The sequence below is a fragment of the Patella vulgata genome, chromosome 6 (assembly GCF_932274485.2).
Source record: "Patella vulgata chromosome 6, xgPatVulg1.2, whole genome shotgun sequence".
NCBI classification, from domain to species: Eukaryota; Metazoa; Mollusca; class Gastropoda; family Patellidae; genus Patella; species Patella vulgata.
The window spans coordinates 12,865,462-12,877,920 of NC_065884.2; the positions used below are offsets into that span (position 1 = coordinate 12,865,462).

The window sequence follows — 12,459 nt, forward strand, 5'->3', positions numbered from 1 at the left end:
GGGAGTCCCTAGGTTATTCGGGGGGTTGGATGGCCGAATGGTTAGCATGTGCATGCTGTTTGATACGGCCTGTTATTGAGTCAACTGGCGTGGTTTCGAATCCCCGGTTGTACGTGACACGGAGTAGGTTCGCCTGTCCAACCTCGTGGATTTTCTCTGGGTCCTCCGGTTTCCTCCCACTGCTAAAGACCCCTACGCGCAAGAGAATTATTTAAATAAAATTTAACCATATGTTAGTCCTGAAATGACCTAGTTTGTGTCGAGTGGACGTTAAACCCCATTTCTCTCTCTCCCTTCCTAGGTTATTCCACTTGAGAGGCCCCTCCCAATCACCTGCACTCACGGCTAGATGAAGTTGAACGTCTGTTTTAACGCAATTGAACAAAGCCAAGGATAATGATGGATGTCGAAGACTACGCTGTGTGAAAGATATGCTACCTTGGGCCTTAGATCTTTAAGCCCTAAGCTTCAGCCTGCCAAGCCTAGGTTAATCGAGCACCAGTTCTTGCAATGTCATTTGTTGAACAAGTTATTTTTGTCCAAATTGATTAAATTAGGAATTATTCTTCAGTTGATTTCAGCAACTGTCATACTCATTGATTCAAAAATTTATACTGTTTGGTCTTGACTTCAATGCCAATCCATGCCATCCCTTGATGATCCAAATTTTATAATCACAAAGAGCCCAACCATGTCTCAATCATCTTAGGGCGTTAACCATCTCAGTACTTTTTTACACCACATTAAAGGAATCTATTGGATGTGACATCTTTTCGTGGGGTGTTTCCCTAATACATGTTTGTTTATTGCCTGATCCTTCCGTCACAAAATGAAGAATATTCACCAAAATTCAAACTCTCCTCTTCGATTCTGGACCAAAAGGTTAACAAAAATTGCCAAGCTAATGCGCAAAATTAGAGTATTGCTATAAATAGAGGAACTACATTCATCTATCGTGAAATCAGGACAAATAATTACTGGTCTGAATCCGTTTATAATGCAACAATACCTTGAAAAGGTGTACTTTTAGAGATGTCTAGATACAGTGTTAATACTCGCTGTGAATTTGTGAATAAAAATAAGTGATGAATGACTGCTGCACATTATTGATCAGCAAATAACTTTTGATTAAATCCAGTTTTTATAAAAAAAAAAAAAAGTTCAATGTCTTAATTCCCTTTCAGTAGAGAATCTAAAACAAACTATAAATGGCATGTTTAAAAATAGTTTTGCTTCAATGTTTTTTTTCTAAAGTACTTACGTTATCTGTGGTTTTTAAAGATAATTGTTCTATTCTTATGATAGTCACAATTTTTTTATGTGAGAGGTCTTTTCGGATAATTTTTTTTAAATATTCCATTTCAAGAGGAATTGTTGAGTTTGTTTTGTTTTTCCTATGGGAACAATTTCCTTTCTTTAATTTCTTTGGAAGAAGATTAAGTTTGCCATTGAGCAACGTCTCTCGAAGGATTAAGTTTTTATTCATTTCGTACAATCCTGATTGGTTTTTACAAAAGACTAACATTTTATTTTCATTTGAATTAGTCGATGATCGTAAATTCTTCAGACTTGTGTTTATGATTTGAATGTAATGGTGATTGATAGATAAGGATTTAGAGGATGTTTCGCTCGACTTGCAACAAAGCTGTAAATATGTCGATCAAGAGCTAGTCAATATTTTTACTGTTTATGGCTTGGATGGACTATGATCAATATTATATATTGACAATAGGACATGTTGGTAAATATCTGGGTTGTTCAGCTTGAGTTCTTCTTCTAGGTTCACTGTCTGTCCACTTGTAGAGTTCAAGGCACTGTTGTAATCACTTCTAATTTCTAACCAGACCTGACACTGTTTGGTGCTTTTACTTTTACGTGGAATTTGGTTTTCGCCAGAATACAGTTTCAAGTGACTAGTTAGGTTCTATTTCGGTAAGTTATCTCTATTGCATCATCATATAGTACCAATACTTGGCCTGCATCCAGAAATGAGGTTCATGAGCTAGTTAGGAGTTTTGTCAATGAGCCTCCTGATAATTAAGACTATAGGCCTCAAGCTGACTAACATTTAACTGTAGTACATCTGGAAATATATCTATTGATAAGTGGGTTGGATGGCCGAATGGTTAGCATGTGTGCGCTGTATCATAAGATCTGTCATTGAGTCAACTGGCATGGTTTTGATTCCCCGCTTGTACATGACAAGGAGTAGGGTCGCCTCTCCAACCTTGTGGGTTTTCTCTGGATCCTCGGTTTCCTCCCACTGCTAAAGAACCCTACGCAAAAACGAATTATTGAAATGAAATTGAACCATGTGTTAATCCCAAAATGACATAGTTTGTGTCGAGTGGATGTTAAACCCCATCTCTCTCTCTCTCTCTCTCTCTCTCTCTCTCTCTCTCAAGGTGACTATCAAGTAGTATTTTAAGCAAATCCTTACAGGATGGGGGCACACAGGCTTACAGTGCCCATCAGTGCCCTAAATATTCAGGCGAGATGGTCACAGAAATTTGGCAATCATTGCACTACTCTCGATTGAACTGATCACACTTTTTGAACATTATAGGTCAAAGTCAAACAATAATCTTGAAGACGATGAATCTCACTCAATGAAACGTCCTACAGTTTTGCTCCAACTGGGTTAATGAAGATGGGCATATGCCATACTGAGTGTTATGAGGGAAATTTTGCCCTGGCAGCAGTGTCAAGGGAATATTATCAATATTCATATCATTATATAAAACAACACCTGTCAAAGTCTCTATTTGTGTGTGTGTGTGTGTGAAATAGCTTAATTTAATGTCCACTTCCACCGAAGTGATATCGCCAACCCCTATGATGATAAGTACATATTTATAGTAGTATTTCTATTAGTATATATTGTCAAAACACTTAATACAAACAGCACTGAATAACCATTAACACTTAGTACAACAACTTGAAAAATGCTTTGATAATTACGATAAGAAGAACATTTATTATGGTACTGGCGCCATTTGTAGAAAGATATATTTTGTTTCGTTAATTCTGTCAGAACTTTTTCTGTAAAAGTAAATTTAGAGTAATATGGACATCATTTAGAAGATAGATGTTTAGTAACAATTAAGTTTGGAATAATTATTTGAGATAGGTATTTGAAGATTTACAAAGTTTTTAATTATATATAGTTAGAAGAATTCTGTCACATTTTTTTCTTTCTAAAGATAAGATTTAAAAGGTTATTTAGATTACCAAGTTTTTCCATTAATAGTTTGATAATATATCTGAAGAAAATATCTAACATTTCTAACATTACTTGAACATAAAGTATGTCAATAATGTTGATGATAACCTAATTAATACTTTATCTTAATGGTTAGTAGTAAGCTACAAATATTGTGACAGTGTATAGTAAACTATTGATCCCTTGGGTTACAGGGGAAGGGGGTTTGATGGCCGAATGGTTAGCACATGCAAGTTGTATCAACCGGTTGTACGTGACAAGGAATAGGGTTGCCTGTCCAACTTCGTGGGTTTTCTCTGGGTCCTCCAGTTTCCTCCCACTGCTAAAGACCACTACGCGCAAGCTTATTATTGAAGTAAAATTGAACCGTATGTTATTGCCGAATTGACCTAGTTTGTGTCTAGTGGATGTTAAACCCATTCTCTCTCTCTCTCTCTCTCTCTCACTCTCCCTCTGCCTTTAGCCACAGGGGTGGGTGCATGAAAGATCTTTAGATGATAAGGTCTGTCATTGAGACAAGTGGTGTGGTTGCACCAACTGGGCTAATAAAACAGGCATGCATAATCTTATTCTGATTTCCAACTAATAGATGATATTTAACATGCAGTCAATAGTACACAGGGGACTCCACACTTTCCTTGCTAGGATAACCTTCCTGTACCAGTGATGAGGGGGAAATCAGGCTGGAAGAAAACATGTGGCTCGCTAACCTGGAGGTCCCTTGTTGAATCCCTGTGTTGGCCAAGAAAGTTCATCAGGATGTTCCCCTTGTCAGGGGAGCAGGACCGAGAGCCTGGCATGGGACAAGATATAGTTGTTTGGATGGGATGAAAAACCAAGGTCCCGTGTACACATTGGCGTGCACGTAAAAGATCCATTGGCAGGTGGAATTTGATATAAGCATAGGCCATAGGGTCTTCATCAGCCTAGTCTGAGCATTTCATTTATTTAAAATCCTAGTTTTAGCATCAATTATATTAAGATAATGAGCACATACCAGACCACAGTGTGTTTAAAAGTGTTTTATGATAAAGAGTAAATGGACTGAATATAATTTCATTTGGAGATTTATAAATCACATTTTACATGAAAACACGTTTCCTGCGTCAATCTCCGTCTTCTTGCATGTTCTTTTTATTTAATGAACATGAGAACTGGTGTGTAACTAAAAGAATTTCTAGATTTAACACATCCTATATTCACAACTTGTATTCTGTTTATTACATTATATTTGTTATTTTAAGATTGTGGGAATTGAGATAAAAGCATGATTTTGTTTGATAATTGTCCTCAGGAAAACTTTTCCTTTTAAAAGTTTTTTAAATGTTGGCATATTACATTATTTTTGCTGTGAAAGGGTTTAGTGTGTGAGGTTGCATGACAGAATCAGATGAATGTATTAAATATCAAAATAAATAGAAATTTCTAAAGTAAATAAACTATAATGTATTTGACATCCTAACAGTGTGAACAATGAGGTATGTTTGAATAAGATAAGAAACTGTCCACAATGAGATAAGTCGTCCTACTGTTTATGTCTTCATGGTATTCATGCCTACACAAATTAAAGATAAAGATGATTAGAAACTAAGCCTTGTTCCTTGCTGTGGACTTAATGGGATACTGTCAAGAAGAAAAGTTGTTATTGAATTTAGATTTTTATCTATAGATTTGGAAAAAAAAACGTTTTTCTACCTTTTTGCCAGACTAGCAAACATGACTGAAATAAGAGTCCTGATAAGGACACAAGATCGCTGATGTGTGGGATGAGGTCCACTAGCCATTAAAGGATAACTGTAGGTAAGAGCTACTGGAATTAATGAGGTTAAAAACCTTTGCAGGTACATGTATACAAATAAAATGAAATGGTTATATTTGTAACAATTGAAAGTCATTAGAGACCTTGGATATAGAGTTCACACAGTCAACTATTATCTGCTACTTTTACTATAGAATCGACTACTGTACTAACTGACTGTCTGTATAAATCAATAGGAAATGTAATTGTACTCTATATATTGCCGCTAGCTATTTCCATTGGTACTACAAATAACATGATCAGTAATCATTGATAGATGACCGTTAACATGAAGCCCTGTAATCTATATGTAAGAAAACTTTACGAGCTTAGAGATAATTGTATTGTTGGAAGATTCTTCTTCACCATTTTTTCAAATTGTCCTGGTTGCCAAAGAAAGTGGTTGTTTTGGTTGCCAAAGAAAGTGGTGGTTCTGGGTGACCTATAAATTGTTGTTCTGATTTGGAATTTGTAGTTATTGGGTTAAAGCTTTATTGGTTATGGACACAGAAAATGGTTTGACAACGTTTCTTTGATATAGAAAATCGATTGACATAATAATAGAGATTGTTCTGGTCGTCATAGACATTGGTTGGTATAGTTCACAGATTGTTCTGGTTCACAGAACTTCACAGATTGTTCTGGTTATAGACATTGGTGGGCATAGTTCACAGATTGTTCTGGTTCACAGCTTGTTCTGATTGTCATAGACATTGGTTGACATAGTTCACAGATTGTTCTGGTTACCGTAGGTATTAGTTGACATATTTCAAAGATTGTTCTGGTTGTCACAGAAATTGGTTGACATAGTTCACAGATTATTATTTTTATTATTTTGACTTTGATTCAAATTGAGTTTGAAAAAGTTATGCATCATCAACTGAGATGAACTATCACCATGTCTTGTACAAGATTAAAAATGTCAGATACAACTTAAATCATCAATTCCTGACCCGAGTATTACAGAATATTCTGTTGATGAAAACTGCATGTTATATTTTTATTTACAGGCAATTTACATCCAGTTTCAAAGATAATGCCTTGGACTAATGATTGTGATAATTGAGTGCATCTTTTAGTGCATATTGAATTATATGTCATCCATTTTGAAAAAAAGGTCTTGGGCTAATGACTTTGATAACAAATCATTTATTTTAGTGCATATTGTATTTGAATGTGTTGACAACATTATTAACTGGTTATTATTTATATTTTTCAGGTTTATTGAGAGGTTCAGCTCCAGGTGGATCTCGTAATGTTGTGTCGCAGATCTGTGAAAATGTAGTTGTCAAACGGATTAAATCAAATCGACGATCAGCACCATCTTCTTTCTTTACTTTCGACCCATTGATGGAGAAGGAGGAAGAAAAAGAAATTGACACAGAGGAAGTGATTGCCGCCATTGATGCCATAACAACAGAAGCAAAACATCCAGCCAATCAGAAACCATGTAGTAAGAGTGATGATGCTGTCTTTGACGATGCTGAAGAGTGGAATAAGGTAAGCTGGTGGTGTAAACCAAACAAAAAAGCTCAGCAGGATTAGTTTATATGACATATATACAGTGTGCAAATTGACCGATGGGTCGGGAGAAATTTCGGTCAAATGTTTAACATCAGTGGTCATGACCGGCATATCTGACCAACTTGAAACCTGTCGTCTTATCACTAGGTTTTGTATCACAAAGATTCTAGAAGAAAGGCAGCAGTAGTCTCAGCTAATTAGAATGTTTATTCTATTCATAGTTGAATACTAGCTTAAAGATACATTTTTTAAGATTTAGATAGAGAGCTGACAATTCTTGCTATAATAGTTCAAAAATAGATAACGCAAAATGAATATATTGAAAATTTCATTCAGATTACTCTATTGCGAGCAAATATATTAGCCTTTGAAGGTTTGACAAGATGTGTGCATTAATTGCAACCACCATACTGGTTGTTCGAAGCTAAGCCTTGCTTCTCCATTTTTAAATTAAATCAAATTATCATTTAATACTGCACCAAATACAAAATAATTAGCACCATTGTGAAGTTGTTTGGTTTCCTACAAACAAACAACCTTTCCCTTTTATAGATGATATGAAATCGAAGATGTTTAATTTATTCATGAACGTAAAACTTCCCCTTAATAAAATTTCATTTGGTTGATATAATGTGATTTTCAGATCGAAGAAATTGTCAGCAGTTATGGCGGCCGATTTAGCCTTCATGGCGATTACGGCATATTTGAGGCTCATATGGACAAACTCTTGTCCGTGAAAGGTAGAATGAGTCAATAGATATTGGAATGCTAGTTCCATCACATAGCCTGCTTGATTATTATAATATACAATCACTTATTTCTATGTACTGTTAGGAATGTTAGAACCTCTAAAAACCACTATGCTGTTCTTATCCCTTGAGTAATGCTAGGTTTAAAATGTCCTAAAAAAAAAAGTGTTTAACGTTTATCAGCACAAAAAAACAGTCATTTTTATTCAAAAATTGTTAAAACCAGCCCCCGAGTTCACAAAACATTCTCAGACTTAAGTTAAGAATTTACTCAAAATTGTTCACTTTATTCAGACTTAAGTTAAGAATTTACTCAAAATTGTTCACTTTATTTAGACTTGAGTTAAGAATTTACTCAAAATTGTTCACTTTATTTAGACTTAAGTTAAGAATTTACTCAAAATTGTTCACTTTATTTAGACTTAAGTTAAGAATTTACTCAAAATTGTTCGCTTTATTTTAACTGAAATATAGCCCTTTATAAAACTTGTGTTTTTTAATGTATCAAATACATCAATAAGAATTATGTGCAAAGTTTTGTGTTTCTGGATCAAAGATATTTCTCATAAACAGTGATTGAAAGTTGAGTAAAGTCTTAACTTAAGTCTGAGAATGCTTTGTGAACTTGAAGCAGCTTTAAAGGACCATGCACAGATAGTCTGTAAATTTTATTTGGCTGTAATCTATTGTTTATTATTATCATTTTGTATCCACGGTATCGTTCAACTTACCTGTCTATTGCCGAAAGTTATTCATTTGGAAGCAAGTGTAGAAATTTTGCGATCGTCCCTAACTATAAATTAAAAACCATAGAAACGTCATCCTTCATAGATAATTACATAAGAAAAATGTAATCTGGAGATATAATAGATGGTGGTTTTCTTTACATTTGAATATGTCTGCCTGTATATGTACGAACAAAAGCATGTGGTAGGCTACTTATAAAAAAACATGGAATGTTAGTTCTACACATGCATGCAATTAAAAGAACTGAATTTGTCAGTCTTGAAGAGGAAGTTGAATTTGACAACTAGAAAAAAAAAAAAAAATTTTATGTGAGAAATTTTTATGAATGAATTTGCAAATATCACACAGTTTCAAGATTTAAAACGGAAGCTTGAAGAAAAATGATTAGATAGCAAGAATTTGTTGGAACCTTTTGAGAATAAGCTGAAATAGATGTTCTTTTATGAGTTCTGCCAGCTTTCTATTTCACACTGATCTATGTTTATTAAGACATTTAAAATTATTTTCAACAGATTAGAAAATAATGATTGCACTTCCGTCCTTTGTTATTATTTTGTTATTCATCTAGATACCTGTATTTTTTACGATCACTGTTTGTTGATGTTTATTTTTAGTCTTTGATTATTAGTGCATTTTAAGTTGCATGTGCATGATGCTTGATTCAACCTATTTTGTAGATTGCTGCTACCCTTGCCACTTTTGGCGCTGGATTTGCCCGTGAATCTGTCTTTGTAAAAGAATATGAAGCTGATTTTGCCAGATTGTTAGCAGGTAGTTGATTGCAGTATGAATATTGTATAATGTATGCATTAGGGATACTGTAACTGGTCAGTTCAACCAATATTACATTATAGGGAGACCCTAAAGGAACAATATTGGTGTCTACCAATTTTACATATGTGATAGAATGAGGGGAGGGGCGGGCTCGGTATTGGATGGCCGATTGGTTAGGGCGTGCGCGTTCTATCAAAAAGTCTGTCATTCAGTCAACTGCCGTGGTTGTAGGAAGTAGGGTTGCCTGTTCATCCTTGTGTCAAGTGGAGGTTAAACCCTTCAGTCTTTAACTGATTTCCTATATTGTGTCACCATGACAATGATTTCTATTTTAAGATTATATTTGGAATTTGTTTAGCCACATATCTATCACATATCTAAAATTGATAAACACAGTTAGTTTCCTTTAAATATCACACAGCTGCACTATACTGAGATTCCATTGTACCTATACTCATGTAATATTAGTTTACAACATTTACAAAATATTTCCCTTAGTGATAAGAATTGGTGAAAATTCTTATAAACATTTTAAACAACAAAAATACAACTACGAACCTCTAACACCCAAGACCTCAAACAATATGTAAAAGGGGCTACTTTTTATGCTTGATGGTTGTGAAAATTTATTTAAATTCAATGATTTGGTCCTAGAATAAATCCTTGTGGCACTCCAGCAGAAGACTTTGCTATACCCTGAAATCAAAATTTAAGTTCTTTATAAAACGTACGCTTGGTGCTCACAAAGTAGAGCAAAGTTTCCTGATAACAGTTTATATTAACTTTTGGGCAAATGAAAGTTAACACATGTAAATCCAGTTTTATCTATATAATAATGTTGCAGTAAGTTTAGACACATGAGGAGATACGTTTTGGTATGTATCGATGCCCATGGCGGCCACACACGTTATTAATGTTGTGTCTTGTCAAATGATCAGACTTCATAAGGACTTATTCAAGGGCTTCTCCTTGACTCGTGTATGTAATTATTTATCTAGGCCCCATTGATCATTAACCGACTTATGGCCAGTACACTATTTTTGCTCCAGACATCAGAAACTTATTCCTCTCAATAAAATATTCATCATTTAAATCATAACTATCTTTGTCTTTTTTATGGAACATGTACACTGAATGTCAACTTTCTTTTCCCTGGTAGTATATATTGATAACTGGCCCAAGGAGAGAGGGGTGCATCAATTGATTTAATTTTTTGTTTATGGAGTAAACATATTTCAGTTATTAAGAAGGATTATTCAAGATAAATGTATTGTTGTGTATTTAACAGTCTTAATGCCCTTGAAAAGGTTGTGGAGTGGGGGGAGGGGCAAAATTTGCCTTGGTTATACACATAAAAATCCTGTAGCCAGCCATTGTTGCTTATTATACAGTAGTACAGTTATATTATGCAATATCGATATACATTTGATTCTTTTCCAAATTGATAAAAATTTATACATGTATTCCATAAAAAGCTTCAAGCTGGTATTAAATAACATTGAAGATTTGCGAAGATAAATGTATAATATGATGAGTATAGACATTACACTGATATACCATGATCAAATATAAAGCCTAAAATCAATGTTTTTATTCTTTTGTCTGAGCTTTTGCATTAATACATATAAATCTCTTCAGTAATATGCAGAATTAATTCTTTTTTTATTCATATGTCATTTTTTTTATTATGATTTTTGTGAGTATAAAAACCTTAAATTAGATGTTTATAAAGATAAATAGACCAAAATAATTTTTAATGCAGGATGACAATGTAGGTATAATTTTTTAGATATGTGTAATTTATTGTAACTTTGTTTTACTAGGTTCTAACAGTATACATAGTGTAGGAGAATGGTTGGAGATAATTGGATTAGAACAATATGAAAATACGCTGATAGCAAATGGCTTTGATGATACCGATTTCTTGGTAAGATAATCAATTATAAATGGTTCTGCACAGAGCATCCATGGTGGAATATGTCAGTCCCTTCACAGTGCTGTATCAGTCCCTCCACAATGCTGTATCAGTCCCTCCACAATGCTGTATCTGTATCAGTCCCACCACAATGCTGTATCTGAAGCCAGTCAAATTTCTGATAATTACTTTGAATGTAGATGCCCTTTGTCAGATTTTAGTGTTTTATAAATACTCCCATTGTCTACAGAATAATTAAAATGTGATGTGTGTGTATGTTTGTTAACTGGCAACCTATCTTTTAGTATTCTGTATGAAAAAGTTAAGGTTCTTATTTAAAGGTTTAGTCTCTTATAGGTACTGGAAGGCACGTGTGTTGTAGGGGGTGTTGGATGGCCGAATGGTTAGCACGTGCGCGCTGTATCATAAGGTCTGTCATTGAGTCAACTGGCGTGGTTTTGGTTTCGAATCCCCAGTTGTACGTGACAAGGAGTAGGGTCGCCTGTCCAACCTCGTGGGTTTTCTCTTGGTCCTCCGGTTTCCTCCCACTGCTAAAGGCAATTATTGAAATAAAATTGAACCATGTGTCAGTCCCAAAATGACCTAGTTTGTGTTGAGTGAACGTTAAACTCCAGCCACAGGGGTGGGTGCCCAAAAGGTCTTTAGATCATAAGATCTGTCATTTAGACAAGGGGTGGTTGCACCAACTGGGCTAATAAAACAGGCCTACATAATCTTATTCTGATTGCCACATGTTGTGTATTTTACACTTTTTGTTTCAGGGTAATTCTATATTAGAAGATAGTGAATTGGAATCAATTGGTATCAAAGTTGTCGAACACAGGAAAAAAATCCTTGATTCTGCAAAATTATTACCATCTCTTCAACCTATAGGTATTTAAAACATTTTGAATAAATACAATCAGGTCTGGTAATGAAATAAAATGGGTGTTTAACGTCCTACTGTTCTGCTCCGACTGCGCTAATGAAGACAGGCATCGGCATACACTGTGCTATGAGGGAAATTTTGCCTGGGCAGCGATGCTACGGCTTACTCTTATATTAAATTCCATATGCCAAGCATTCATTTACGTGTACACAGCACTTCGTCTTTGTGTCCCATTCGAACAACTATATGTTGTCTCTTGCCAGACCCACCGTCTTGCATCCCTGACATGAGGGAACCACACCAGAAAATCCCGATGACCTTTATCAACCAACACTTGGATCAAACACAGGAACTACAGGTTAACAAGTCAATGTCTTACTTGCCTGGTTAGGTCTGGAAATAACAGGTTAGGCTTTACAGTTGATAAAAATAAGTTTCTACTAGTTGTCTTGTCGTAAGATGTTTTTTTTTTATTTTCAGATTTTTTTGTAGAACAGAACAGATGATAACAAAATGATACTGTTTAATGTTTTTATTTGAAAAAAAAAAGTTTGGGTTTTTTTTTTTAAATTTTTTTACTTATTTTTTTAGATCAGAATAATTTACCAGCATCAGTAGAAGAATGGTTAAAAACAATCCAATTAGAGGATTATTGGGATACGTTTAAATCTCACGGCTATGATTCCATGGAAAGAGTTGTTAAATTATGGGAGCTGGAACTCTCTACAGTAAGTTTTGTTCCTTCTGGTAATAAACACAAAATCTTACCGGTATTTTACACGGCTATGATTCCATGGAAGGAGTTGTTAAATTATGGGAGCTGGAACTCTCTACAGTAAG

General features: G+C 34.7%; 1 protein-coding gene across 5 annotated transcripts in view; it reads left to right on the plus strand.

Moving 5' to 3' along the window:
* The window catches only part of LOC126825250 (ankyrin repeat and SAM domain-containing protein 1A), a 120,037-nt gene that overhangs the window by 75,253 nt on the left and 32,325 nt on the right, over positions 1-12,459 (plus strand). For 4 of the 5 annotated variants that reach the window (XM_050554822.1, XM_050554823.2, XM_050554824.2 and 1 more), the window contains 5 exons: positions 6,241-6,521; positions 7,189-7,285; positions 10,639-10,742; positions 11,513-11,624; positions 12,211-12,347. In XM_050554822.1, coding sequence (XP_050410779.1) covers positions 6,241-6,521; positions 7,189-7,285; positions 10,639-10,742; positions 11,513-11,624; positions 12,211-12,347 — 731 coding nt within the window. Of the gene's footprint in view, positions 1-6,240; positions 6,522-7,188; positions 7,286-10,638; positions 10,743-11,512; positions 11,625-12,210; positions 12,348-12,403; positions 12,455-12,459 lie in introns of those variants that run through there. The other variant, XM_056101613.1, reaches the window with a different exon arrangement.